Source organism: Malus sylvestris, chromosome 14, assembly GCF_916048215.2.
Source record: "Malus sylvestris chromosome 14, drMalSylv7.2, whole genome shotgun sequence".
In the NCBI taxonomy this organism is placed as follows: domain Eukaryota; kingdom Viridiplantae; phylum Streptophyta; class Magnoliopsida; order Rosales; family Rosaceae; genus Malus; species Malus sylvestris.
The window spans coordinates 26,041,073-26,068,716 of record NC_062273.1 but is presented as its reverse complement, the minus strand read 5'-3'; the positions used below and the strand labels follow the sequence as shown (position 1 = coordinate 26,068,716).

The following is a 27,644-nucleotide window of genomic DNA, read 5'->3' as shown; positions in this document are numbered from 1 at the left end:
AAAATGTGGGATCCCCACAAAGTGGATTTGGAGAGGATCCCCACAAAGTACATATTGTTCATTATTATATGAATACTGTAAGTTGCTGCCATATCCATGTATATATTATGAGTTTCTTTTCATTTGAACTCAGTGAGTTGATGCATATATAATTGCTTCATGTTGATTTAAGATTAGCCGCAACATCTTAAGTCCTCGTAGATGTGAGCAAGAGCATTTAGGGTTCAATCCCAGAATGTGATAAGGTGACAGATTTCATATATGAAAGCCATTGAGGAACAGTTTGTGAAATCTGATAAGGCACTTGCTAGCATCCTGATGCAGAAATTTTCATGCATGAAGCATGACAATTCCAAGAGTGTGTGAGCACATATGGAAATGAGGGACATTGCTACTCGACTTAAGTCCTTGTAGATAGAGATTTCTGAGTCATTCTTGGTCAATTTCATTCTTCGTATCACACACTTAAGGAAAAGTGGTATTCCAATAAACGTCTGACCATGTGTTTTCAAAAGGAAGAGAGATTGAAACTTGATAAATTGGAAAGTGCTCATCTGGTAATTAATGTGCAAGGGCGACACAAGAAGACGGAATGCGAATTGGAAACTGCTCATCTGGTAATTAACGGGCATGAAGGTGCCAAGAAGGGCAAATGTTTTCCTAAGGTGAAAAAAAGGAAAAAAACCAATGAAGCATTTTACGGACAAGGATGCATGCTTCTTTTGCAACAAGAAGGGACACAAGAAGACCGAATGCGCCAAGTACAAGAAATGGTTGAAAAAGAAAGGTACTCTGTTTGCTCATGTGTGTCTTGAATCTTATTTTGTTGAGGCTCCTAGTAATACATGGTGGATTTTATCACTCGATCGTGCTCAAAAGGCTGCTGCATTCTTCTCCAAGATAGCGAGTGAACATAAGAGCTTTGTTGATTTGTTATCTATTACTGCGTGTATTGTAGGCGTACAATTAATTCTTTTATATCTATAAAAAGTAGTTTTAATTTTTCAAAATGGAAACTTTTGTGTCATATTGTTCACATTAATTTTGATCAACTGCATTAGCTTGGACAAAACTTGCAAAATTGGCATCCATTGGAAATCTAATGAGCTATCCGAATTTTCATGTCCTAGCAACCAAACGAGGCCGTTGAGTTTAAGCTGGCTAAACGGGATGGATAGTGAGGTCTAATGTAAAACAAAATAAACAACTAAAGACAGACTTATTCCACCATAGAGGTTTCTCATTTTCTACTTGTCGTCCGTTTGCAGTTTGCACTTGAAAAAGAAAATGTGGAATTTCAGGAATTAGTGTCACATCTTGGTTTGGGTCCCATCACATCTTTGGCTCGACTCCACTGTAGCACGATATTGTCTGCTTTGGGCCCCGACCACGCCCTCACGGTTTTGTTTCTGGGAACTCACACGAGCAGAACTTCCCAGTGGGTCACTCATTCTAAGAATGCTCTCACGCGAACTCGCTTAACTTCGAAGTTCTGATGGAACCCGAAGCCAGTGAGTTCTCAAAATGTCTCGTGCTAGGTAGAGATGAGAATATTCATATAAGACTTACAAGATCATCACCCATGGGGATGTTAAGGCTTACAAAATCCTCACCCATGGGGATGTTAAGGCTTACAAGATCATCACCCATGGGATGTGGGATATTACAATCCACTCACCTTAGGCATCCCCCTTAAGAGCTTAACGACCTCATCGGCACACTTCCGGTCATGGATTGGCTTTGATATCAAATTGTCATATCCCGGCTCAGGCCCCACCACATCCCGGGCTCGATTCCACCATAGAACGATACTGTCCGCTTTGGGCCCCAACCATGCCATCACGGTTTTGTTTATAGGAATGCTCCCGCGCAGAACTCGCTTAACGTCGGAGTTCTGATGAAATCCGAAGTCAGTGAGCTTCCAAAAGGCCTCGTGCTATGTAGAGATGAGAATATACATATAAGGCTTACAAGATTCTCATCTATGGACGATGTGGGATCTTACAATTAGACTCCCAACTTCCATTTCTACTAAATTAGTCGTCACTTCACAATTTCAACATATAATAAAGAGAAAACATACATGTAATTTCTGAATAACAATAATAATAAATATCATCTTATATAAATTAATAAGTTGAAGGTTATATTCGTCATTAAACAAATAGTGTCCAAAGAAAGAAAGGGCGACTTCACTCCTTGATCACTCTTCTTCTTCAATGATACCCCAAAATCATATACCGAACCCTAAAACCCTTGTCAAAGTTGAATATTGAGTTTTTGAAAGGTAATAAGGGGGAAGTTGAACTTATGAAAATAGAATTTTGAATTTTATTATTCTCCAATTTTGATATGAAATGTAATAAGCGACCAGTTTAATCAGTTAGCAGAGTTTAGAAATGGGATTTGGTTGTTAATTAGATAATTAGTAGAATAGCCAGGTGGCATTAGTTGAATTGTGGAGTTGTATTAAAGGCTCACATGGATATGGAGGAGAGATTTTCCAGTGTGACAGTCACACAAAATAGTACATCACGTGTCATTATATAAATAGTAAGACATATTTATCAAAAAGTAAATAACTTAAAAAAATATAAGTTTCCACTATTTACGTAAAAACACATAATATATCACCGGTATCCTATCCCAATTAAAAATGTCTAACCATGAGCTTGTGGGACGGATGGTCAATTGAACTAAAAAAGTATTATCACAAAAAAATATTGGGAGCTCAGATTCCTCTTCTTCCTTCTTCCTTCTTCCGCCATTGTTCCATTCCAATTATCTAACTACTTGCAGATTTGAGATAGGGCATCAGAGGTTGATCCTTATCAAATTTGGAATCGGCCATCCCCAAAATCGTATCCGCCCGATACCCTAAAAACTCCCTTCGTTTTCCTACAAATTGCTGCTGCTGGTGGCTTGGATTCAGCTGAATCTCACAAGAAGGTCAGTAACAGTAATTCTCTTTTTTACTTTAACCTACCAGTATGAGTAGCCGTAGCAGTGCGCAATCTGAACAGCAATTTGTATAGATATGGATATGATTCTCCTGTTTAATTTAATTTAATTTGTCCACAAATCTTCCGTCTTGATGGTCCGATTAACCTCTCGACTCTGTTATTTCAGACTATTAATTTACTTCTCACATCACTGTTAACATTATACTCTGCTAGATCACTCTCTGTGTGTTTGTGAATTCTACTGTTTGATAGTATGCGGCAGTAAGTGAACCCGTACCAACTGTGGCAGATTTTGCATCACTAATACTTGTATAATTAAGTGCCTTGCTTGACTAATTACGTTTTGTTCAGCATCTGATCGTTAAATTAAATTAATTAATACAGTGTGCATTCTATACATCGTCTTCAAATAGCGCCCATCACTTGGATTCTTTTTGTATTGAGCATTGCCATTGTCACCACGCTCTTTTTCGTCGCCTTGAAGCTGGAAGAAGTCATCCAAGAAGCAAGACAAGAAAAAAAAGCGGAGGGGGAGGCGGGGAGGGACTCACAATCAGCCTACTACACATGCGCCAACACCTCAAGCTACTCCTCCTGCACACGCATATGAGAGTGAGTATGAAAATCCAAGTGAGTCATCACTCGTTGACGATGAAGATTGTCCAAGTGAACAATTAGGGGAAAGCGAGTAAGTAAGTCCAAGTGACTCATCAGTCCTTGACGACACAGATTGTGAAATTGAATCAAGGGACGAGCCTGCCATACATTGCCTCGTAAGCAGTTCATGTTGAATGTAGTGAAGCATCGGTACCTTGCCAAGAAATTAAAAGGAAAGGTATGTATCTAATTTCCATCTGTGATTTGCTTGTATTTGACTAATCATTTCTACTACTCTCAATACAAAACAAGTTGTCTGGTCATATGTTTCTGAAGAAATTTGAATGTTCGTTTGCATGCCAATTAACTTCCAAAGTAATTGAATTCATGAATATTATGAGAAGAATTGTCAGGTTGTCAACCATATGTTTTGCCACTAGTCACACATATTTTAATGTTCTCTAGTTTACCTATTGGTTAGGTTGGTTATAAGGCATTTGTTGGCATAGTAAGGTTTGTTAATTTGATTTTATATGTCTACATATGAAATTCTTTAGGATGATTTTGTAGACCTTCAACCTATATTTTAATGTTATATTATTTATTAGTTTATATCTTGGCTATTTGAATTCATATTACTGGCGCAAATATTATCCCGTATGAAATTGAATATGAAGGTGACCACTACACTTTCACAACACCGAGACAAGTAACATTATACTTTGAAGACGGAGAAAGAACAAAGTGTAGCATGGTGCCATACTTAGGAAACTTAAAGAGAAGAGCCACGATGCACTTTCAAAATAGCTCCAACATCAAGCATGAAAATCTTCTTAATGCCAAACCCGTCGCATTTGATGAAGTAGAGGAACAATGGTACATATTCTATGATGAGTTCAAATGCCCATTTGCTCAGTTGACCAACAATATCGTTTGTACCAAGAAATGGTGGAGAACGTCCGTTAAGTAAGCGTTAATGTGTTCTTTAATATGTGTGTGCGTGTTTGCTTATGTGTGACTATCTGTGTAGGTTTGGTAAATTTATCATTCGTTACTATCTTTATCTGTAGGAAGATACTTGAGATGTTGGAGTATATATATAATAAGAACCAAACACATGGAAGCTTAAATAAAGCTTCTAGTTAGGTGGTTGTTGGTGAATATTTGAAGATATTGAACATTAAAAGTGTGGATGAAAGCCAAAAGATTAGCCAAAAATTTCAAGATCTTTTAGACTTTGGCGAGTTTATCTCCGATACGTTACCTATGACGATAGTGGACAAGACACTATTTCTTGGTTGCTTCAAAATTGATGGACCGGCTTGCTTATTGAAGTAAGTAAACAACTTTATTAGCAAGTAAAACTATTTTCCTATTGTTCTTATATGCCAAAGACATTTTCTTTTTTCCCCTCCTAGTTATGGGGATTTTATCAGTGTGCTCATCAATAATCCGAGTCTGATTAGTGAGTTCAAAAGGCTCTATTATTTTGCGGATATTCACCAATCGAAAAGACATAGAACAAGGCTCAATGATTCCCACTTTCACAAGGTTATTAAAGGCTCAACTTTCATAGATTTTAGAGATTGGGACACCAAGATTGTCGAAGATGGTTGAAATCTATGAAAGTTGAGGCTTTAATAACCTTGTTAAAGTGGGAACCGTTGAGCCTTGTTCTATGTCTTTTCGATTAGTGAATATCGGCAAAATAATCGACCCTTTTAAACTCACTCATCAGACTCGGATGATTGATGAGCACACTGATAAAATCCCCATAACTAGGAGAGGAAAAAACAAAAAGTCTTCAGCGTATAAGAACAATAGGCAAATAGTTTTACTTACTAATAAAGTTGTTTACTTACTTCAATAACAAGCCGGTCCATCAATTTTGAAGCAACCAAGAAATAGTGTCCTGTCTACTATTGTCGTAGGTAACATATCAGAGATAAACTCACCAAAGTCTGAAAGATCTTGAAATTTTTGGCTAATCTTTTGGCTCTCATCCACACTTTTAATGTTCAATATCTTCAAATCTTCACCAACAACCACGTAACTAGAAGCTTGCATGTGTTTGGTTCTTGTTATGCATATACTCCAACATCTCAAGCATTTTCCTACAGATAAAGATAGTAACGAATGATAAATTTACCAAACCTACACAGATAGTCATACACATATTAAAAAACACATTAACACTTACTTAACGGACGTTCTCCACCATTTCTTGGTACAAACGAGACTGTTGGTCAAATGGGCATTTGAACTCATCATAGAATATATACCATTGTTCCTCTACTTCATCAAATGCGACGGGTTTGGCATTAAGAAGATTTTCATGCTTGATGTTGGAGCTATTTCGAAAGTGCATCATGGCTCTTCTCTTTAAGTTTCCTAAGTATGGCACCAAGCTACACTTTGTTCTTTCTCCGTAGTGGTCACCTTCATATTCAATTTCATATGGGATAATACTTGCGCCAATAATATGAATACAAATAGCCAAGATATAAACTAATAAGTAATATAACATTAAAATATAGGTTGAAGGTCTACAAAATCAACCTAAAGAATTTCATATGTATACATATCAAATTAACAAACCTTACTATGCCTTCTAACCAACCTAACCAATAGGTAAACTAGAGAACATTAAAATATGTGTGACTAGTAGCAAAACATATGGTTGACAACCTGACAATTCTTCTCGTAATATTCATGAATTCAATTACTTTGGAAGTTAATTGGCATGCAAACGAACATTCAAATTTCTTCAGAAACATATGACCAGACAACCTGTTTTGTATTGAGAGTAGTAGAAATGATTAGTCAAATACAAGCAAATCACAGATGGAAATTAGATACATACCTTTCCTTTTAATTTCTTGGCAAGGTACCGATGCTTCACTCCATTCGACCTGAACTGCTTATGAGGCAATGTATGGGCAGGCTCGTCTCTTGATTCAATTTCAGAATCTGTGTCGTCAAGGATTGATGTCACTTGGACTTTTGTACTCGCTCTCCCCTAATTGTTCACTTGGACCATCTTCATCGTCAACGAGTGATGACTCACTTGGATTTTCATACTCATTCTCAGATGCGGGTGTAGAGGGAGTAGCTTGAGATGTTGGCGTAGTAGGCTGATTGTGAGTCCCTCCCCCTCCGCTTTTTTTTTGTCTTACTTCTTGGATGACTTCAGCTTCAAGGAGACGAAAAAGAGCGTGGTGACGACAGCAATGCTCAATACAAAAAGAATCCAAGTGATGGGCGCCATTTGAAGACGATGTATAGCATGCACACTGTATTATTTAATTTAACGATCAAATACTGAACAAAACGTAATTAGTCAAGCAAGGCACTTAATTATACAAGTATTATTGCAATATAGATACGAGTATTCGTCACTGACATCACTATTGTCCTAAAATATGTCGCAAATTCAAGTTCTATGAGAATGATTCTAATTTTTTTAATTTAACATATTTATTTCCATTTGAGAGAGAGAAAATAAAAACCAATAAGAGAGTAGAAATTAGATGAATTAAACCACTGTGAAATGCATTTTTGACACATTTTTAAAAATCCACAGACCAACTTGAAACCAAAAAAATAAGGACCAACGTGGAAAAACCACTAAATATCTGGGACCAAATTTGTAATTAACTCTAATTTTAGTTTCACTAAATAATAAATAAAGCTGCCTTGGTGTGAGTTTCCGAAGGTACTCATTACTGTAGAGGGTTTCAATTGCAGAGCAAAATTGCATACTCCATAACAGTTGATTTTCCCATTCTCGCTATCTCATCCATTTAATCTACAAATGCTCTATATGCAAGCATTCGCAAGATAGTAGTAATTTTTTACTCAGGAAGAAGAATACATAGAACATGAAAAGCATCTTTTTTTTTGTTACACAAAGTATGGATCATGGTTGGAAATAGCACTCATGATTTTGTCGAACAAACTGCATTGCATTCTAAAACGACGTTTAAAAATATGATCAGGGAATAAACTGTTAGGGATAAAATAATATTTCAAGAGATATTTACCTCGTTTTTTCATCTTTCTATCCAAGTTTGCAACACGTCTGGGTTTGGATATCTGACCCACAACTTTCATGGCACAACGGGAATGTGAGGCCCTCTGCCTTCTATGGTCATCATCTTCTATTGCGAAAGCCTCATCTCCATCTTCCTCGAGATTGAACAATTATTCCTGTTGTACCAACAATTTTTTCTATAGCTCATCGATTTCATACAATCTTTTTGAAGAAGACATTGCAAGAACTCAAGATTTAAAAACAATGAAGAATGATTCTGAGCTAAAAAAGAAAGATTGAATTTGGTGTGTGAATGAGGATGAACGTAGGTTTATATGGACAAAAAAAGAAAGGATGAGGTTTTGGATAATGTCACGTGGCACTAAGTGATTGGTTGAAAATCTTGTCGAGATTTTGTCTAAATTATTATAAACAGATAATGACATGTGACACGTTGAGATTTGTTGAAAATCTTATCGGAAATCATAGCTAAATTATTGTAAATAGATAGTGACACGTGGCCCATTGGGATTAATTGAATCTTATCGGAAATCTATCCATAAAATAGTACTTTCAGACAATGACACATGACGTGACAAGATTGATTAAAAATCATATCCGAAATTAAAATTAAAATTTTTATTTGTTATTTTATAAAAAATATTTATATTTTTTAAATGAGTTGGATGCCAACGTATTTTGTAGAGGTGGAGATATCAATGTATTTTTAAACTTTATGTCAACGTATTTTTTAGGAATGGAGATACATTTATCTAATTACTGTTTATCAGAGTCAATCACTATTTATTTAAGTGGATTAAGGGCTGGTTTAGTATTGCTGTGCTTTGAAAAAAAGTTGCTGTGAGAATAAGCGGTTGTGAAATAAATCAGCAGAATGTTTGGTAAACTTTTTTGTAAAAGTGTTTTTGGAAAAAAAAAAAGCAGTCTGATAGTTGGTCTTTTCATTAAAGGAGCATTGTAGCTCCGTATGCTTTGAAAAAAGCCAGTTTTTCAAAGTTGCAAATAGCATCTTCAGCTTTTTCCTTTGATTTCAGCTTATTCTCACAGCAGTTTCCAAAATAACCTATTTTTTTTCAGTTTATCAAACACCTAAAATCCTCACAGTTTTTTTTTATGGGCGTTTTTCTTTTTTTAACTAATCACTCCCAAACCACCCCTAAATACGCCGGATGCGAACCCATATTTAGGGGTGAAGTTGCTCTAACAAAATCAACAGAAAACAAACAAGGTGGGGGTTTGGGCTCTGGACGGGGTTTTATTCATCACTCTTTTGAGCAAAAAATACCCAAAACATTTTCCCTTCATTATCCACGCTTCTCTCTGTAATTTGAGTTTTCCGCAGATTTCCTGAAATTCGAGTTGGAATCAGCAAAAAGAGAAGAGCTTGAAGCGAATTCAAGATGAAGACGACGAAGGGAGGGAAGGTGATGAACCCTACGGACGCTTACCGGAAGGAGCTCCGGAAGAAGGAATTGAAACGGGTAACGATTACATCCCTGAAAACTACACCGTTTTGTGCTCTTTTTCCTCTGTTAACTCCTTGATTCCGTGCTCAATTGGCAATTGGGTTGTTCGTTTTCGGTTGTATTCGTTCAATTTTCGCAATTTGGTACTCCATTGTGTCCAATTTCAGTGTTGCCCTAATTCTCATGAGATTAGAACAAGTAAAACTTCAATCGAAATTTCAAATTTTTTACTACAATTTAGAGTTAGTAAATTTTTTTTGGGATTGGATTTGGCATCTGCATTACCAATTTACCATTGTTGTTTCTGAAAGAAAGTTGTAAGCATACTGAAGCAAGCATTGGCTTATTGTAAATGGACTTGATAGCATTAAGTTTGTGAAAGGCTAATGCTTTTATTTCGTATTACCATCTAAAAGTTATATCAGGCCGTTTGCACAGCTTCACCCACTTTATTCTTGGCCGAAAGGTCGAGAATAGTATATATATGTGCACATGCAGTCGTATATGGGAAGCGGATGCATGTCAATGATGCTTAATCAGTATTACCTTATGTTTGCAATTTTTTTTTTTTCCTTTCTGTTAAGTGTGTTTGATAGCGTATGCTTGTGCCACCACTTCGTAGAATTATGCAATTCCAAAATAAAACTCCCTTTGTTTGTTTCTTTTGGTGTTCTTGACAAGCTTATTGCATTGATTAAATCCTTATTCATACACTTCTGACTTTGTATATGACAAACAGAATAAAAAAGAACGAAAGAAGGTGAGAGAGGTGGGGATCTTGAAGAAGGATCCCGATACTTTGAAAGAGCAGATTGATAAGCTGGAAATGATGAGTAAGTCACAGTTTGCTTATGGACTTCTGGTTATGGAGCCTTTTTTATTTATAGAAAGAATTATAGCTGTTATATATCTATAGACTGTAATACTGGATCTTTTTTATGCTCAAATTTATTGAAAGTTGGTTGTTTGAAATTTGAATGCTCGGAATAGTATTCATGTAGAAAAGAATGTATTTTTTCTTGGAGGAAAATTTCAGCACGTGCTTTATTATGCCTTACTTCTTGCGTCTGTTTGTCTAGATTTTTTATTTTCACTAGTTTGATTTTGATCTGCAGCCATATCATGCTGCTTTTCCTGTTCATACACACTGATGTATTTCACTGATTGGCGCAGAGGCTGATGGCGCTCTTGACAAAGCAAGAAAACACAAGAAGAGGCAACTAGAGGATACACTTAACCTTGTTATAAAGAAGCAGAAGGTAATTGTCACTTATAACACGATTGTTATTTTTCATTATACGTATTTATCTTTCTAATTGAACTAGCCACGTTGTTTTATAATGCTGCACTGTGATCTTCGATTGGCCACATAGTGGTTCAGGGTCCTCTATGTTCACTTCACGTTAATCCCGTGGGCCTTTTTGTTAGAATAAGTTTCATACATCCAATGATCAGATGCTTTTGTACAGGAATATGTAGAGAAGCAGAAAGAAAAGGGCGAGGTCCCAGTTATGTTCAGGTGAACATTCTGTTTTCCCATTGTATTTCTGTGCTAGTGGTCAAACTTTAAATACATTTTCTGTAACTGTTTGTTTTGATTTATGAACTATAGTTTTTTTTTTTTCGGTCAGTCATTTGGGGCCGCCTAAAAGACGAAAGACTGCAGAAGAAGAGGAGAGAGCGAAGCATCCAATGCCTGAGGTAAGATATAACTGGTTTCTAAATGCTATTTTCCATCCTTTCATTTTCTTTTTCAATACATAAAACTCAATATTTCTTTCTTTTTTTCTCCTGCAGGACTCAGTTTACTTCCATCCGACCCTGAATCCTACTGGGGCCCCACCACCTGGAAAGCCTCCAATGTTTAAATCGTCAATAGGTCTGGATCAGCCCCACTCCCACCCTAATTTTGTGTATTGCTGTGACCTCTTTACTTTCTCTCACTTATTCAGTTCTGGAATTTGAATTGCAGGACCAAGAATTCCCTTTTCTGCTGCTTTGTCAAGTGGTGCTGCATCATCCTCGAAAATGGAGTCAGAGGATGCTGCACCTCTGGCTGAATCTGGTGACAATGGCCCTGGTGATGGCTCTGTCATACCTGAGTCCTTGCTGCTACCTCCTCCGCCTCCATTGCCGCCTAACCCTGCAGCTACAAACCCAGGTATCTCATTGCCACCACCACCACCCCCACCTCCAGGACCCCTGCCTAAAGAGCAGATTTCTAGTCACCCCCTACTTCCCCCTCCTCCACCTTTTCAACAGTCCGCCCAGCCTCCTCCTCCTGGTATCAGCGGAAATGAGAAGGAACAAAATCAATCTTCATTGTCTGATTTAACCTCTAAGGACTCCACACAGGTAAGCTTCCTTTATTGTCCACTGACCGATATCTGATATTTTAAAAGGAATAAGAATTAATAGAGGTGTAAAATAGTGGGTGATATTAGTTATAGCAAATTATGGAAGTTACTTGCATATACATGACTGGTATGCCTAAAGAGAGGGTGTGGACGTTGCCAGGCTTATCTCAAACTAGTAGGCCTAAAATATTCTTATTAAGTTTTTATATTTGTGAAATTAATGCCTCCTCCTCTTATAGGTGCATACCATGCTTCCTCCTCCTCCTCCTCCACCTCCAGGTTTACTGCCTAGGTCAACAAATAATCAGTCGGGAGGTGCAACATCTGACGCTGAAACCAATAATGCTCAACTTACCAAGGATTTTGCTAACATGGTTCCACCACCTCCTCCTCCTCCTCCAAGACAACAACCTCCAGTTCCTGGATCCACCCTTATTCCAAATTTACATCCTGATGTATTGCCCCCAGGTATCTCACGTTTTCCTCCACCCCCACCTCCACCAGATATGCGGCCACCATTGTCCACTCCTGGACTTCCCACTCAACCAGGTCCCCCGGGAATGATGGTCCCAATGATCCCCAGGCCCCCATATGGTCCTCCCCCTGGACCTCCCCCAATGATGAGACCACCACTTCCACCTGGGCCACCTCCTACTTATCAAGAAGATGATTATGCTGCTCGAGTGGCTGCCCATCAGAAACCTTCATATGTTAAATCTGCAGCATCTACTGTTGTGAAGAGGCCTCTGGCTCAGCACACTCCAGAACTTACGTCCATGGTGAGTTTATTCTCTTTCGCTGTCAATAAGATGCAACGCAAGTCTCTATTGCTTTGCATGTTTTTACAAGTAACACATAACTTGATAAGCAATGTAGCGTCTAACTTCTGCTTTAAAATTTTAACCTTTTAAAGGAAGATTATTGGAGTGGTGAGATGGCTGTGGTGAGTTAGAGGTTTATTGTTGTTATAATTAGAGGTGGTAAGTTTAGACTTCTATCGAATTTTATAGACAAGCTTTGTCAGTGCCAACAAAATCGGTAGCTTTATGAGACATTGGTATTGGGTTAGCACTTGTTTCATGTTATCTAATAATTTTGTTTCTATAATATTGCAAGATGCCAATTTCCTTCTATGACCCCAGCCTGTTTCTTGGTTCTGGATTTAGGTTCCTGCATCTGTTCGGGTAAGGAGAGAGATGGCCGCCCCAAAAGCAAAAGCAAAACCTTCACTCCCAACCACAGCAGCACCTACCCGGTCAGCAACTCCTCCTGGTAAACCAGAGTCAGCAAACTCGTCGTCAGCACCAAAAGGCAAGAGCATAGATGACTCGTATATGGCTTTCCTGGAGGACATGAAGGCGCTCGGAGCACTTGAAGGTTGACATCCAGCTGGTTAGTCGGCACCAAGATAGAAACGAAAAAAGAGAAAGAACATCGAAAGAGGATGGCATGCGCGTAGCCAAAGGAAACACAAATGCACAGGCATTTGAAGTCGAGATGGAGACTGGTGGTATTCCTTTTTGTTGCCATTGTCATTAACTTAGTTTCCTAATGCATCGTTTCACGGTTAATTCAAAACATTATCAGATGTTGAGATGGGTGTAATGAGTTAGAAACTCTAGTTTTCGGGATGACTAAAACGACAGTAAGTTGTATATAGAGTACGCTTTAGTGCTGTTTATCGAGTTTTGTTTCTGTTTAAAAGTTTGTAACCATGTGTCCTTCCCTCAACAAGACGTTTTGTCTCTTGACATGGCAGCAGGTCGACGAGTAGTGGCGGTCGGTGCCAACCAGTTCTAGTTTTTGTTGTCCGATAGCCTGACAAATGTCAATAGGGTTATATCTTAGGTTTTAATTCTCGATTCTTCCGTAAAAAAAAAAACTAATTATGCAACCATGTCACACAATAGATCAAAGCTAGCAAAGTATCGTGAAGGTCGGTTGACAAATGTTTTGCCCGTGTCAAGCAACCGGTCCTAGTGCCGATTTATTGATGACACGGGATGTTTCTAAGTTGTAGGAAAACAACTTTGGTTTAAGTACATGTGCTAACATTTCTAAGTTTCTAAACAACGTTGTCGTTTTAAGGAAAAAAAAAAACAACCGTTGACTTACTTTAACTGCCGAACAGGAAAAACACGTTAAAAAAGTCAAAAACTGACAATTAAAGACGTTGCTGAGAAAGATTAGATATTGTTGTTGCCAGCATCAACAACAAAAGGAAAGCTTCAGGGTTGACTTTTACGGAAAGGGATGCTCTCCGGATCCCTTTTCATCTGAGCCTACTGACCACATAATTAGTGTCTTTAAAATTTGATCAAACGGTTAAAAACATGGAATCTCATTAAAAGTTATAATAAGTTAATCAAATTTCAAGAGTCCGAAATGTTTGGTCAATAGGCTTAAGATAAAAGGCATCGACTTTTACCAGAGAAAACAGGAACAAAAAGTAAAAGTAAAAAGTTAAAAACTGTTTTCACAAATAATTTCCCGCGTTTTGGGAGAACAGTTTCAGCTACCTTTCGTCGTGCTAATATATGGTTCTTATAATCTGTCCAATTTTCTATGCAAACAACAAAACAAGTGGGCTTCTAATTTATCCATCTATGTTCCCGACAACCCTAATCAATTCAGATAAACAGTTCAGACCAAAAGTCAAGCCCCCAACATCTAAAAACGGCAAGTTGTTCATAAAGCTTCATTCTTTGAATCGATGAGTTGACAAATGAGGAATTTGTTAAAAGGGTTGTGAAAAGAGAGAGGGACAGTCGGACAGATGTTGAAAACATATCCATTTCTGCATCTGAGAGAGAGAGAGAGAGAGAGAGAGAGAGAGAGTTTGGTTTTAGTAAGGAGGGAGAGAGATCTGAAATGATCTCCCTTCTGGAAGCTGAATATTAAAATTTTGGTCTTTAGGGGAGGGAGAGAGAGAGGAACATGTCGATGTGCTACTAATGGAGAAGCATACCAGGAGAAGATGGGGGGTGACTGGATTAGCAGAATGTTGATAATTCAGTGAACTTTTAATTTGAATTTCTCCAAGTCAATGAAAGCAACAGTGTGGCTAATCGGATTCTCTTAAAGTAGATTAAAAGGAAGAGAATTTATACAGGAGGGAGAGGAAAACAATCATTTCATATTTTTCTCTCTCTCCTCTCTTTCTCTCTCTCTCTTCTGGTGTGGGGATGGGTAGAGTTCTTGCCATTGGCATTCTCCTTTGCAGCTTGCTGCTGCTGTTCAATCCTTCAACTTCACATCCTTTATGTATTGATTCAAGTGGGTTTTTCTCTGTACTTCCTTTTTGTTAATTTTGTATTGCAAAGTTTGCTGCTTTACGTTTGAATCCTCTTCCCAGCAGTTTAGATTAGTTTAAAGAAGAATATCGCTCGTATTAAAATGGTTTAGTTGATTGCAGGGGCACCTTCTACTCTGAGTGATCCACTCAAGTTTTGTCCTTACAATGAAACTGCTTGCTGCAACTCCACTGAAGATTCACAAATCCATAAGCAATTCCAAACCATGAACATCTCCAATTCTGACTGTGCTTCCCTTTTGAAATCAGTACTTTGTGCAGTAAGTCCTTTTCTTTCCCTTTTCAATGTTTCCGCAAGAGGTTTGTAGCTCAAGTGAGTAGGAGCGTTTATCCAAGTATTGGTTGTATAAAAAAATACAACGTTTCCAATTTTAAAATTCTGTACTTATAGTGAGACCATGATGCATAAAAACCTTTAATTCCTGATTTCTTTTCTGTCATGGTTTTTAGAGGTGTGATCCGTTTTCGGGTGAGCTTTTTACCGTTGATTCTGTGCCTCGCCCTGTTCCGGTTCTCTGCAACTCAACTGTTTCATCAAATTCATCCCAGGCTAAAGAAGCAGTGACCAATTTTTGCTCTGACGTATGGGACACATGCCAAAACGTGTCTATTTTGAACTCCCCCTTTGCCCCTTCATTGGGTGGAGTGCCTGCCAAGAACAATGCTAGTGAGCTAACTGAACTTTGGCAATCAAAATCTAATTTCTGCAGCGCATTTGGCGGAGCCTCTAGTGACGAATCAGTATGTTTCAATGGCGAACCTGTCACACTAAATGATTCGAGCACTCCCATCCCCCCACATGGTTTGTGCCTCGAGAAAATTGGAAATGGATCTTACCTCAACATGGTTGCTCATCCGGATGGCTCCAACCGCGCATTTTTCTCAAACCAGCAAGGCAAAATTTGGCTGGCAACAATTCCTGAAGAAGGATCAGGAGGAATAATGGAGCTTGATGAGTCAAGTCCCTTTATTGATCTAACCGATGAGGTTCATTTCGATACTGCATTTGGAATGATGGGGATGGCGTTTCATCCCAATTTCACTCAAAATGGCCGGTTTTTTGCTTCGTTCAACTGTGATAAGGTTAAGTGGCCAGGATGCACTGGAAGATGTTCGTGTAATTCAGATGTCGATTGTGATCCAACGAAGCTAGTTTCCGATAATGGTGCTCAGCCATGCCAGTACCTAACTGTTATCGCAGAATATACTGCTAATGGTACAGCATCCCAGCCTTCCTTGGTACACCTCTACATGCACTCTTTTATCAATTTCGGTTACTTTAACTTGCTGATTGCTTTAAGTTTTCATACTTCCTGTTGTGCTTTTTTTTCCGTGAAAATTAACTGACCACAATGCTCCTCCCAATGGATCCTACTGCCAGGCAACGAGTGCCAGACCATCGGAAGTAAGGAGGATATTTACCATGGGCCTTCCTTTCACATCTCAGCATGGAGGACAGATACTCTTTGGACCGGAAGATGGGTACTTATACTTCATGATGGGAGATGGTGGCGGTGTAGGAGATCCATACAATTTCTCTCAAAACAAGAAGTCTTTGCTCGGAAAGATTATGAGGCTCGACGTTGATAACGTACCAAGTGAGTATCAGCATTTCTGTTACCAAAACCAATCTGCTTCCTATTGCACATTTGATAACCTTGCAATGAACTTCCAGGTGCCGCAGAAGTGGATAAACTTGTTCTATGGGGAAACTACTCCATTCCCAAAGACAATCCATTCGCCGAAGATCCAGAACTGAGGCCAGAAATTTGGGCTTTAGGACTAAGAAATCCGTGGCGCTGCAGTTTCGATTCAGAAAGGCCTTCCTACTTTATATGCGCAGACGTCGGGGAGGTATAAATTTAATTTTTCATCTCTAAGTTTTTTACTTGCAATTCCTGTCTGCCAGAAGACCCCCAAGTCCTCGAAATGTTCCGTTTTTCGACATGAACTAAAGAGAAATACACTCTTTCCTCCCCATGACATTACGTCCTCTTGACACTGATTTGCTTATCTAACAGAATCTGTATGAAGAGGTGGATGTGATCACCAAGGGTGGAAACTACGGCTGGCATTTCTACGAAGGCCCGTACGATTTCACTCCTCCAAAGTCACTTGCTGGAAACACATCCACAAAACCTACGGACACAATTTTTCCCATCATGGGGTACAACCATTCTGAAGTGAACAAGAAAGAAGGTTCGGCATCCATAACCGGGGGCTATATCTATCGGTCTGAGACTGATCCCTGCATGTATGGAAGGTAACCGAAAATTGTTCTTTCTCCTCTCGAAACTTGACCTAGCTAGAGAGAACTGATGCATTTTCTTGGACTACACATTTTTGCACTAGTATTGTTCTATTGATCTTGACAAGGTTTTAATCTTCAGGTATGTGTATGGAGATTTGTACGCTGGTGCAATATGGGCAGGCTCCGAAGATCCAGAAAACAGCGGGAACTTCAGCTCGAGCAAAATCCCTTTCAGCTGCGCGCGTGACTCTCCGATAGCTTGCAGCTCTGTCCCGGACAGTAGTCTTCCAGCTCTAGGCTACATTTCCTCATTCGGGGAGGACAACCGCAAGGACATCTTCGTTCTGGCCAGCAGCGGCGTTTACAGAGTTGTTCGGCCTAGTCGGTGTGGTTACACATGCTCAAAGGAGAATGCGACCGCCGGTGGTTTGCCTAAATCTCATGCTTGCTGGTTAAGCCACCCATCTAAGAATGCAGTGCTCATGTTTTCTTCTCTAGTGTTGCTTCTCCTCGGTTTTGTCTAGTATTTTGTAGCCTTTTGGTATCATGTGATGGGGTGGATGTTTCATTGTTTTGTACCATAAAATTTTCAAAACTTTTCTTTGTAATGATATGTTTTAAGTGTTAAAATGGGATATTTTATCTTTATTTCCAGAGAATTTTTACGTGTATCGATAATACTTATCATGTGATGTATCATTTCTTATGTTATACGATGGGTTATACACCGGTGGGACAAGATTCATAAGTCCTATTTCTAGCACATACTAAAATTTTAAAAATACATGTATGAAAATTTTAGTTGAACAAAAACATTAAGTGGCAGTGTTCTGAGTGCACAAAAAATTGGCCATATTTATAGTGTTTCTTGCAAAAAATAAAAATAAATAAACACAAACAAAAAATGGGGAATAAACTGATGAACTATCACATTACTTTATTATTTTATCTAAAAGAAGATATTTCATTCTAAATTACCTTAATATAAAAAATTAAACAAGAGTGTAAAAAGACGAATATATTATCTGCCTTCAACTGACCTGATTCATATTTATTTCTAAAATCTTAAATTAAATTAAATTTGTGTAATTTTAATCTTTTTATATAATCTCTTATATCTCCACTGCAGCCCTAATATCCTAAGCACAAATATTTACATGAATTAATTAACCAATTTTCCCAAAATTAATAATAATACCAATATTAACAAGAAAATAATAAACCCCTGAGTGGTATGTGAATGGTGGTTTGGAGCTTTTGGTCCCTTCTCCTCCTCCATGCCCTTCTTCTCCTCTCTCCTCCCTTTCTCTCTCCTCTGTGTTTCTCACTCTAAAAAACCAAAGACGAAATTAACCCACAAACCCTAACCCCCAATGTTGCTGATCCTCTACATGTAATCTCATCCTAAACCCACTTTCTTTCTTCGATCTCCCCAAAACCATGTCTCTGGAATCTTCCCTTCCTCCGATCCCAGCCGTGGCCGTCCGATCCTCGCCGGAGCCCCTACAGCAAGAACAACCCCCTCAGAACGAAAAAGCGACATCAGCCCCGGCCCCCACGCCTCCCCTGTCCAGGAGCAACCGCCCCTCCCGCGCCTGCACCATACGCGCCGCCGCTCGGATACAGCAGCAGTTCCAGCAGCAGCAGAACCAACCCGCCGAGAAACGGCGAGCCGTCAACAAAAAGGAACAGCAGCAGCAGAGAGACGACGAGTCGTCGTCGCCTCAATGCAGCAGCGCCAGCAAGATTGTGACGCCGCTGGTGGGACCTCCCCCTCCCTCGCAATTGCCGCGCTGGACCCTCCGCTCCATGTGGGAATTGGCTTCCCTACTCAATTTCTTGCACGTGAGCTCTCGAAAGCTTCGATTTTTTTTCCGTTTTAGGGTTTTGTGGTTGGTTTCATGGTGTTTGAGGGCTTATGTGTTTTTCGTTTTGTTGTGTGTTTTTCAGGCTTTTCGGCCGCTGTTGAATATTTCGGCTGAGTTCTCGGCAGAGGAGTTGGAGACGGCTTTGATCACACCCAACGATACTTTGAGTGACATTCACATTCCATTGTTGAAGGTTGGTCGAAAAAGCTTGTAACTTTGTGCATTGTTAGTTTTCATTAGTTCATATTTAGTATAAAGCTTGTAAATTTTTAGTTTTTATTGCTTAAAGTTCGGAAGCATTTCTTCGGAAAGTTAAATTCGCTTAGCAGTCCCATTTAGAGTTTTCATAGCTTGTTTCTTAGTGGAAAACTTCGTCTGTACATAAGCTTTAGGTTCCCTTTAAAATGTAGGTAGGAATGAAGTCAGCTGCTTTCTAGGAGGTGATTATTTCTGCTATTAAAATTGTTTTATGGATCTTCCAACTGTTATTGGATGTACCCGAAGGGGCGGTTTTCTAATTGTTAACAGCAACCTCAATTCATGAAACACCTTAACACTCGAGTCCTGTCATTTCAAACAACTCTTTAAAGCTCAGGCTGTTGTTAAATATTCTGTGAAAATATTAATGCAAGTGACATGTATCATGTCATATAATCTCGAATGATTAAACTTTTAGTCTTTTATTGGCTGCTGAGGCATAATTTTTGTTTGAGTCTTGTCTAAATTTCTGCAGAAGACATGTCCTATGCGAGGACTAATGTTGTAGTCAATCCTTTGCCAACTAATGTGGTTAGACAAGTTTGCTTTAAGTTAATCAAAACCATTACCCCAATGGGTAGAGTTGATTATGTGGATCCTCTTTCTTCCCCCCCCAAAAAAAAAAAAAAAAAATCAAAGACCATCTTTGCTATTAATTCTTTGTTACTCAGGCCTTCCTCAATTCTCTCATCTGTTTTTCTCTGTATACGTTAACTTCATTACTTATTCACACTAGCGCATAGTTACTGCTATTTCTATTGTGGTAGAGGATCGTAGTCATGGTTACAAGTTTATTGATTATATATTACTCATTGTCTACTTATTGTTCACGATTTAATTGAACTTTTCAGAATATGTCAATACTCTGGAAAGGGAAGGATCTCTTGGCCAGATGATATTTTTTGTTCTTTAATCTATTTATTTGGTAATTTTCGGGTTTCAAAATCGTAATAAGTCTGGAATTTTAAGTTTTTCCATTGTACTGCATAAATGTGGATGCTTTAAGTCATATTGTTGCTGATGGAGTAGAAAATGTCTCCTTGTAATTTAATCTTATATAACCCGTGGAATGCTGATGCTGCTGGAAAATTAATGTTTTGTTGATAGTTTGTCAATGCAACTGCTACTGGCTTGCCCCTGAATTTTAATTGGTTTATTCTACAGGCAATTCCTCCAATTACGCGAATGGCACTTACACGTGATACTTGGGTCACTGTTTTATGCAGAAAGTTGAGAGACTGGTGGCATTGGGTAACTGTACTCGTATAACTAGTTTTTGGCAATATTTTGGCTGGTGCCAATTTGTTTTGTATTTCTGCGGAATCATATTAATTAATTTGGATATCTAATTGCAGGTTGCAGAGGGGGATCTACCCATTGTTGCTTCACATGGGTGAGCAGTCATGTTTATTTGTCTATTCTTACATATGAATCTTTTTCATTTATAAAAATGTCACATCATGCTAATTTGATAGGGCGGAGATTGAGGCATATAAAACACTTGAGCCTGGGGTCCGTGTGGTCATCTTGAAAGCACTTTGTGATATCCGCGTTGAGGTATTGTTATTGTTGATAAGATTTAAACTTGTTACTGATTTTCTGTAAAAGTTAATGTAGAATCCGTTGAATATTTTTTAGTAACCTTTTGGTCAAATGCCCAAGCAAGATGATAGTTTGTACGTCCAAACTCTTAATATAGAACCACTACTTTAAAATTGAAATGAAAAATCTATTGGTGATCCAATGCATGCTTCAGAGCAGGATGCCCCCTCTAATAGGTGATAACAGGAGATTCCCTATCAAGTCCTTAAATAATACCAAAGACTTCACATGAGCTGAAAACTGAGATGATAGTTCCGTTTCTACATTGACATGGTATTTTTTTTTTAATATTCTTGAGAGTTTTTTTTTATCAGAATTGAATCTTAGAATTATGACAAGGAAATCATGTTTTTTTAACTAGAAAATTGATTTGGTATTACCTACTTCCTGGATCATGTTTCTATGCTTCTGTTACTTTATGAGAAGGATTAAATCTGAGTGATGTATTGCAGCAAGAAGATATTCGGAACTATATTGACAACTCACTGAAGCATGGAGTTCAGCATTCAGCATTTCGCAAAGAACGTGTTGGAGGTGATTCACAAGGAATATCTTACTGGTAATATAATGAAGTTTCTTATCATATCCATATTAGTTTACCTTTGTTTGGTTCGTATGAAATGTTCATCAAGTATCCTTTCCACTGTTGCAGAGATATAGTACAACTCTCTTTTTGGAGGGTTTTTGTGTAAAATGTAAATTGAACTGTTGTGTTTGAGTGTTTATTTACTGGGTGTTTGTGGTTGCTGCAGGTATGAAGATGATCCAATAATTGGTTATCGGTTATATCGGGAGATCAGGAAGGTTGATATGAAGAAAGTAAAAGGAAAAGGTTCCCATGTCCTTCCTAGTGCGTCATATCAGTGGGAAACAGTAGCAACCAATTTCGATGAATTCCAAGATGTTTCTGTAAGATACTAAATTTCTCAGCCCATCTGTATGTGCTTTTGTGCCCTGTATTAATATTTCCTTGCACACTTTTAGGGTTGAACTTTTGACTTGGTTTGTATATTCAAGTATTTCTGGGATCTGGGGCCTCTGAAACCAATAATGTTGAGGAAACAGCATTAGATTTATCAGATTCTATCTTGTATATGGGAGATAACTTATTCAAGAAAAGTGTTGTTAATACTTTGGATGAATTTGTTGCTGCTCCAAATCTAAAAGCATCTACTGTCGCAGGAGAAACTTTTCTCGAGTAAGAATAGAACGGAGGCTTCTCTAGGGAAGAAGTTGAAAGGAGACATGCTTGCAGAGATTGAGAAGGTTCACAAGGTATGCAACAGTGATAGTTGACCCACCTTTCAACCTTCGTAGGTTTATGTCTTTTTCGTGGATGAAGAATAATTTTTCAAATAGAGATTCTGTAGCAAAAATTGTATCTCATATACTATTTTTACAATTCTACTTGCACAGAGGAAAGAGAGGCAGATGAAGAAGCAACACAGACAAGCTCTCCTCCTTGATAATTTTTTGACTGTAGATGGGCTTGGTCCAGGGCGCTCTCTTCGTGACAGAAAACCTGTAACCTACACTTTTGGTAAGGAAACAAACTTCTACCTTTGTTTTCGTTTTCCCAATAACAGTTGCTCTGCTTAAAAGCCAATCTTCTACTAACCATAATAGAGGATTTAACCATTGAGATCTTGGGTGTCATTCTGTTGCATATTGAACAACTTGACCCCGGTTATTGTTTAAAATAATAATTAGAGAAATGTGGCTGTTGGTGAGGCACCGGCTTATGTGGTTGTATTTCTGGATTACTGGTGATGGATTGAGATCAACTGATCAGATTAACGTATTATCAAATGTGGTCTAGTGATACAAATTCCTAATTGATTGCTTGAGCAATATCCCGTGGTTACTCTTGAGCAATATCTCTGGCTTACTCTTGAGAAATATCCCATGACTTTTATATCTGAGTTTTACCTGAATGCTCTAGATTTTAATAGCAACTCTGGGAATTCGAGGATGGCCACATCAGGGCAGGATGTTTATACTTACTGTTATTCCCATGTGTCAATGGGTATATGGAATCTGATTGTTTTGTCAAATAATTTTGCAGATGATTATGACCGGTCCATCAATGAGGCAATCAAAGTAACCAAGTATGGGTTTCATACTCTCCCTCTCTCTCTCTCTCTCTCTCTCTCTCTCTCTCTCTCTCTCTCTCTCACACACACACACACACACTTCTTTTAATACCAATATATAGGACTTTTGACTTATTTTTATTGTTCTTCTGTGTCAGAAAGAAGCAGCCATCTCCAGACCCTTTACAGAAACGAGAGCTAGTTGGGAGACCTGAAGCTTCTAGTAATGGTAAATGGAGTGCTACTACAAATTCCTATGAACATGTAGGATTTAGTGCTGCATCGCCTAAATCACCTGATTATGATGATGATGATGATGATGATGATGATGGCGAAGAAGATAACAAGTCTGAACAATTGGATCGAAGGTGAGCAAGTTTCTTCTTTGTCTTCAGTATTCTTTAAATCCTTGAACTTTTTTATATATTGATTTTTACTTATTACATGTAGCAATCGGCGAAGACAGAGGCCCCAACGGTATTCTGCGAAAGACTTTGTTGAAGCAGTTTCAGATAATGATGCAGACTTTGACAGTGATGATGATATAGTTGGTGAGGCTGTATATGATGAGGAATACTTGAAGAAACGTAAAGAGAGAAGAAAGTTTTCTAGTAGCTCTGAAGGAGATGAGGAGTATCATTTTGAGGAAGAAAATGCTGAAGAAGAGGAAGAAGAGGAAATGGAAGATTCCGCGAGTGCCAGTGAGGATAGTGATGAACCCCGAAAATTTAAAAAGTTGCCAGGCCGTACTAGGAGGGAAGCTAAATTGAGGTCTGTTGATGAGCTCCAGTCCGGTTTGAGACGCAGTAAGAGGGCCACCAGAAATCGTATTGATTATCGACAATATGAGTTCTCAGAATCGGAACCGGAGCCTATGAAACCTGAGAAATCAAATGCATCGGATGGACATTATGATGCCAGTGAAAACGGGGATTATTCAATGGAAAGTCATGATTCAGATGGTAATATTGAGGACCAAGAAATGAAAGTTGGTCAGGCAGTTGAAAATTACCCTGAGACAACAGTTGAGAAAGAGCAAAACCAGCCACCTGAAAAACCAAATAGCCCAGGGGAAGATGAAGTCGAAGGTGTACAGAAAAGACGTTTCCTCGACCTAAATGAGCTAGCCCCTGGTTCAGGTTTTGACGACGGTCCAAACTCAATAATGAAAGATGATGCGGATGATTTGTGATTGGAGGCTTCCTCCCCTGCTGGATAGCACAGGTGTGATTTGCAAGGAAGCCGAGGTGTACGATTGTAAAATTTATAAATTTTGTGCGTTATTCCCATGGAGAAAGTTGCGGCCAGAGTTCTCCTAGGTGTATTTACGCAGCAACAGGGTAGCGACATGAGGCGGAGAGGTATGTAGATTAGATAGTCATTTTTTTTAGTATGTCAACGTCGAAAGAAACCTATGGAGCTAGGACCGGTGAATGGAACTTGTTTGGGAGTTGCTTAGTTCATCCGATCAATGTACAATAACCCTCAGCTAATATTGTAACTGAAAGATTTGGCCTTAGATGTTAAAAAGTCGAAATCTTTTGTAGTATAGTATTATTATTATCTCTCGTGCTCGTGTATCGGCCGATATGGTGGTCTCCCGTACAAGTCCGAGAGCATATTAGGGTTGGCTGTGTTGTAATGGAACCATCCTCCCTCCCTTAGAAGGTAACTGCTCTTATCTTGTATTCAGATTGGCTTATTTCTTATTTGTCATTTCATTTTACCAGAACTTTTAGATTTCTTGGCTCTTTCTCGGCACAGTTTCAAGTCACCGAAAGCACGGTGACTATCTCGGAGTCCGGGAGTGCGTTATGCACGCCGGCGCTCCTGCACCGGAGTCTGGAGTTTATGAGTGGAGCACGAAAAGCTCTGCTCTGAAATGCCAGCATTCGTGTGGCATATTTGAAATGTGAACATTAGTTTTTATATGATTCTTCTACGTATTGTACTCAACTTGTTATCAACTTTCGATTTTCACCCTTAATCTTTTTTTTTTAAGAAAATTAAGAACTCAAACTAAATTTTTTAGCCATTTTCTTCCTATTGTTTATTTTCTTCATGTTTAATCCAATTTTTTGTTAAATGAAGGCATTCACATGTTCTGTACATAACTTTATATTGGATGAAATGTGGACAATATTAAGGGAAATTGGTTAAAAGAATTAGTTTTTCAGAGAGAGGGAAAATCGAAAGTCGGGGACAAGTTTAAGGTGGATTTTGGCAGTTTACTCACTTATTTAGGGTTCATTTGGAACTGTTTTTAAAATGGTTAAAAGTGTTTTTTGTGAAACTGTTTTTGAAACCAATCATTAGTAAAGAAGTAATGCAATTCTTACCATAATTTTATATTACATTTTTTTACCATCTTAGGTGGCAGATGAGTTGAACAAGCTACATCATTTAATTTCAATCTTTTTATTAATTAAAACACTTAAATAATCTTAGAAGAAAGAAGGAGACTCCTCGTATACCACAATCATCATTTAATTAACAATCTTTTTATTAATTATTGATTAACATTTTGAAATTAATGCTAATTAATTTAAATGATGTGACTGTCCACATCAGATGCCACCTAAGGTGATATACAATTGTGGTACAAAAATATACAAGTGAATCTTGGAAAATTACTTGAAGTATTTTGTATAAAAAGCACATAACTGGTGCTTCTTGTAGGAAGCGCTTTTAGTGCTTTTAGACCATCTCCAAAGGAGATGTCAAATTCTAAGTGGAATTCCATGTAATCAAATTTGAAGGTAGGAGTGAGCTCCAACCGATATGTCAATCCTATGTGAATTGACATATGAGTTTTCATATGTCAAATTTGACATATAATAAAAGGTGATATCAAAAATTTTTTTAATTATTTTATTATGTGGGTCCTATTAATGTACCAATTATAGATCTTGAAAAATGTATTTAAATTGATTTCTTTTTAAAATAGGTCCTACAAATATCATTTATAACAAAAAACCATATCGGTTGAAAAAAAAGAAAATCTAACATTGCCACATCAGCCATCAAATTAACATTTGACATTTATTTTTTGACATCTCTTTTGGAGATGCTCTTAAAACTCAAAAACATTTTATCTAAAAACGCTTTCAATCATTTCAAAAACACTTTCAAATAAATCTTAAATGTATACTCATCTTAGCACGAGTAGTTTAGGGATCCAAATAGTGAGGGTAGAGAAGTTATCACCATAAGGTCTAATGTTTGGATATAACAAAGGAAACGCTTCTTTCTTTTTCAACAAGTCAATATTCTAACTATTCTAATTTTTTAAAATACTATTGAACTAAAAAGTTACTGGGCATTTGGGTACTGCTATTCGCATATTTATTTTTATTTCTCACACACGTCTTTTAATTTTCAATTGTCGAATCAAATAAATTGAAGAAAATTAATAAATGAAAATTAATATAAGGATGCAGGAAGTAAAAAGATGTGTGTTAATAACCCTGCGCTACCAGGAAATGTCTTTGTCTAAGCATCAATCTTTTCCCAAACACACGAGATCTATAATTCATTATTGGAAGAAAATGACAAGAGAATTGAAACATCATAAGAAAGTTTGAATAAATAATGTTCAAGGAGGAGAGCCAAGCCAAAAGCCAGCTCATTCTTCATAATGCCTTTAATATTATGTCCTATGATGGAAAAGAAAAGATTCATCATGTCACACATTAAAAAATTAAGCTTACTATTTTCATGTAAAAGTTGTCCTATGCCCGATACCCACCACTACGGTGCAAGCTGGATTGGATATTTCAATCCATTTCCATTTTGAGTTCGAATATTTTTGAAATTTTGGATGGCGATTGACATGTACCTACTGATTCAAAATTCTGAAATTTTGATCTTTAATTTCTCGAACTTAGTACTTTTTTTTTGTTTGCTACCCGCTCGTAGTGAGGGGGGCGCCATACTAACATGAATAGCTTATGGCATGCTTAGAGTGATCTCACCAACATATGGTGATAAACAGATTTCAAACATCATACTTCACTTGGACTTAGGCACTATCACCAATTAATCACTTTAATGTCCTATTTAGTTACAAGTCTATGCTATCAGGCTCGGCCTCAAATGTAGTACTGTAAATAAAACCCATACAATTCTTATTTTAGCATGTTTCTTATTTGAATTTTGTATATTTAATCATACTATTATATATTATAAATAAAGAGTATAATCATACGTACTATTTTATCTTGTGTAATATGATTTTATGTCATATACACATAAATGCTTACAAATATTGCAAAAAATTGAGAAAAAAATATTGAATGCCATTACAAAAGTTTGAAATTTCAAAGTCTGGCAAAATATAAGAATTATGTTTCCAAAACTCTGACCTAAAACTGATTCCGAAATTTTCGATAATCTAAAACTCCAAAATTGGAACTAATATTTGATTTCGTAACTTTTTTGGATTGGTATTGGAATGCTTGTTTCCGATTTGATCCGAACAAAAATCATCCCTACCCACCACTATTTAACGAGAGTTTTTTTCAGTTACAATACAAATGAAGAAAATAACATATTTTTTTTGTATCCCTCCATTTATTTTATAATAAGTGAAGTACTCGCTTGAATCCTAGATGCTTTGAAAAATTTCACTCCGAAAAACAACAAAAGAAGTTTTCCTGGATTCTGGTTGGCATAGGGCCGTGGTGGGCTTCGATTGCTTTAAACCATCTGATTTTTTTGTGGTACTTTTTTGGGTTTTATCTGATGAATTGGTCTAAACTGTTGTATCACAACTCAGCAAGTCAGCGAGTTAGTGAGATTGGAAAACGACTTGTACTAGTAC

The 27,644-nt window shown here is 37.8% G+C and overlaps 3 protein-coding genes and 1 long non-coding RNA gene across 6 annotated transcripts in view; 3 read left to right on the top strand and 1 right to left on the bottom strand.

Annotated features, from left to right (window-relative positions):
• Positions 1 to 13,141, top strand: part of LOC126598385 (protein EARLY FLOWERING 5-like) — a 35,294-nt gene extending 22,153 nt beyond the window's left edge. Inside the window, exons 2-10 of one of the 3 annotated variants that reach the window (XM_050264745.1) lie at positions 9,010 to 9,095; positions 9,820 to 9,913; positions 10,254 to 10,339; positions 10,550 to 10,599; positions 10,712 to 10,781; positions 10,878 to 10,959; positions 11,053 to 11,435; positions 11,677 to 12,216; positions 12,604 to 13,141. In XM_050264745.1, the coding sequence (XP_050120702.1) occupies positions 9,015 to 9,095; positions 9,820 to 9,913; positions 10,254 to 10,339; positions 10,550 to 10,599; positions 10,712 to 10,781; positions 10,878 to 10,959; positions 11,053 to 11,435; positions 11,677 to 12,216; positions 12,604 to 12,819 (1,602 nt within the window). In that variant the 5' untranslated portion in view covers positions 9,010 to 9,014 and the 3' untranslated portion in view covers positions 12,820 to 13,141. Of the gene's footprint in view, positions 1 to 9,009; positions 9,096 to 9,819; positions 9,914 to 10,195; positions 10,340 to 10,549; positions 10,600 to 10,711; positions 10,782 to 10,877; positions 10,960 to 11,052; positions 11,436 to 11,676; positions 12,217 to 12,603 lie in introns of all 3 variants that reach the window. The other 2 variants (XM_050264747.1, XM_050264746.1) reach the window with 2 other exon arrangements.
• Positions 5,618 to 5,982, bottom strand: LOC126598404 (uncharacterized). The gene is made up of 2 exons (XR_007614819.1): positions 5,761 to 5,982; positions 5,618 to 5,674 (listed from the first exon to the last, which is right to left on the bottom strand). It is a non-coding gene; the product is annotated as an uncharacterized LOC126598404 (long non-coding RNA).
• A 961-nt stretch (positions 13,142 to 14,102) lies between the features above and the next one.
• LOC126598381 (HIPL1 protein-like) lies at positions 14,103 to 17,660 on the top strand. The gene is made up of 7 exons (XM_050264740.1): positions 14,103 to 14,713; positions 14,853 to 15,010; positions 15,201 to 15,989; positions 16,132 to 16,348; positions 16,426 to 16,604; positions 16,772 to 17,013; positions 17,141 to 17,660. The coding sequence occupies exons 1-7, from the start codon at positions 14,623 to 14,625 to the stop codon at positions 17,523 to 17,525; spliced, it is 2,061 nt and encodes a 686-aa protein (XP_050120697.1). The 5' UTR covers positions 14,103 to 14,622; the 3' UTR covers positions 17,526 to 17,660.
• Positions 17,661 to 18,233: 573 nt separating this feature from the next.
• On the top strand, positions 18,234 to 24,554 carry LOC126598379 (DDT domain-containing protein DDR4-like). Its single transcript, XM_050264739.1, has 12 exons — positions 18,234 to 18,846; positions 18,952 to 19,062; positions 20,292 to 20,378; positions 20,483 to 20,520; positions 20,603 to 20,684; positions 21,182 to 21,288; positions 21,482 to 21,638; positions 21,912 to 22,004; positions 22,146 to 22,269; positions 22,795 to 22,837; positions 22,981 to 23,190; positions 23,273 to 24,554. The coding sequence occupies exons 1-12, from the start codon at positions 18,442 to 18,444 to the stop codon at positions 24,012 to 24,014; spliced, it is 2,199 nt and encodes a 732-aa protein (XP_050120696.1). The 5' UTR covers positions 18,234 to 18,441; the 3' UTR covers positions 24,015 to 24,554.
• Positions 24,555 to 27,644: the final 3,090 nt, after the last annotated feature.

Coding starts and splice junctions, on each gene's coding strand:
- LOC126598379 (XM_050264739.1), top strand. CDS start 18,442: ATGTCTCTGGAATCTTCCCTTCCTCCGATCCCAGCCGTGGCCGTCCGA. Junction 20,685..21,181: donor TTTGTGATATCCGCGTTGAG/GTATTGTTATTG, acceptor GATGTATTGCAG/CAAGAAGATATTCGGAACTA. Junction 23,191..23,272: donor TCTGAACAATTGGATCGAAG/GTGAGCAAGTTT, acceptor TATTACATGTAG/CAATCGGCGAAGACAGAGGC.
- LOC126598381 (XM_050264740.1), top strand. CDS start 14,623: ATGGGTAGAGTTCTTGCCATTGGCATTCTCCTTTGCAGCTTGCTGCTG. Junction 14,714..14,852: donor TCCTTTATGTATTGATTCAA/GTGGGTTTTTCT, acceptor AGTTGATTGCAG/GGGCACCTTCTACTCTGAGT. Junction 16,605..16,771: donor TATGCGCAGACGTCGGGGAG/GTATAAATTTAA, acceptor CTTATCTAACAG/AATCTGTATGAAGAGGTGGA.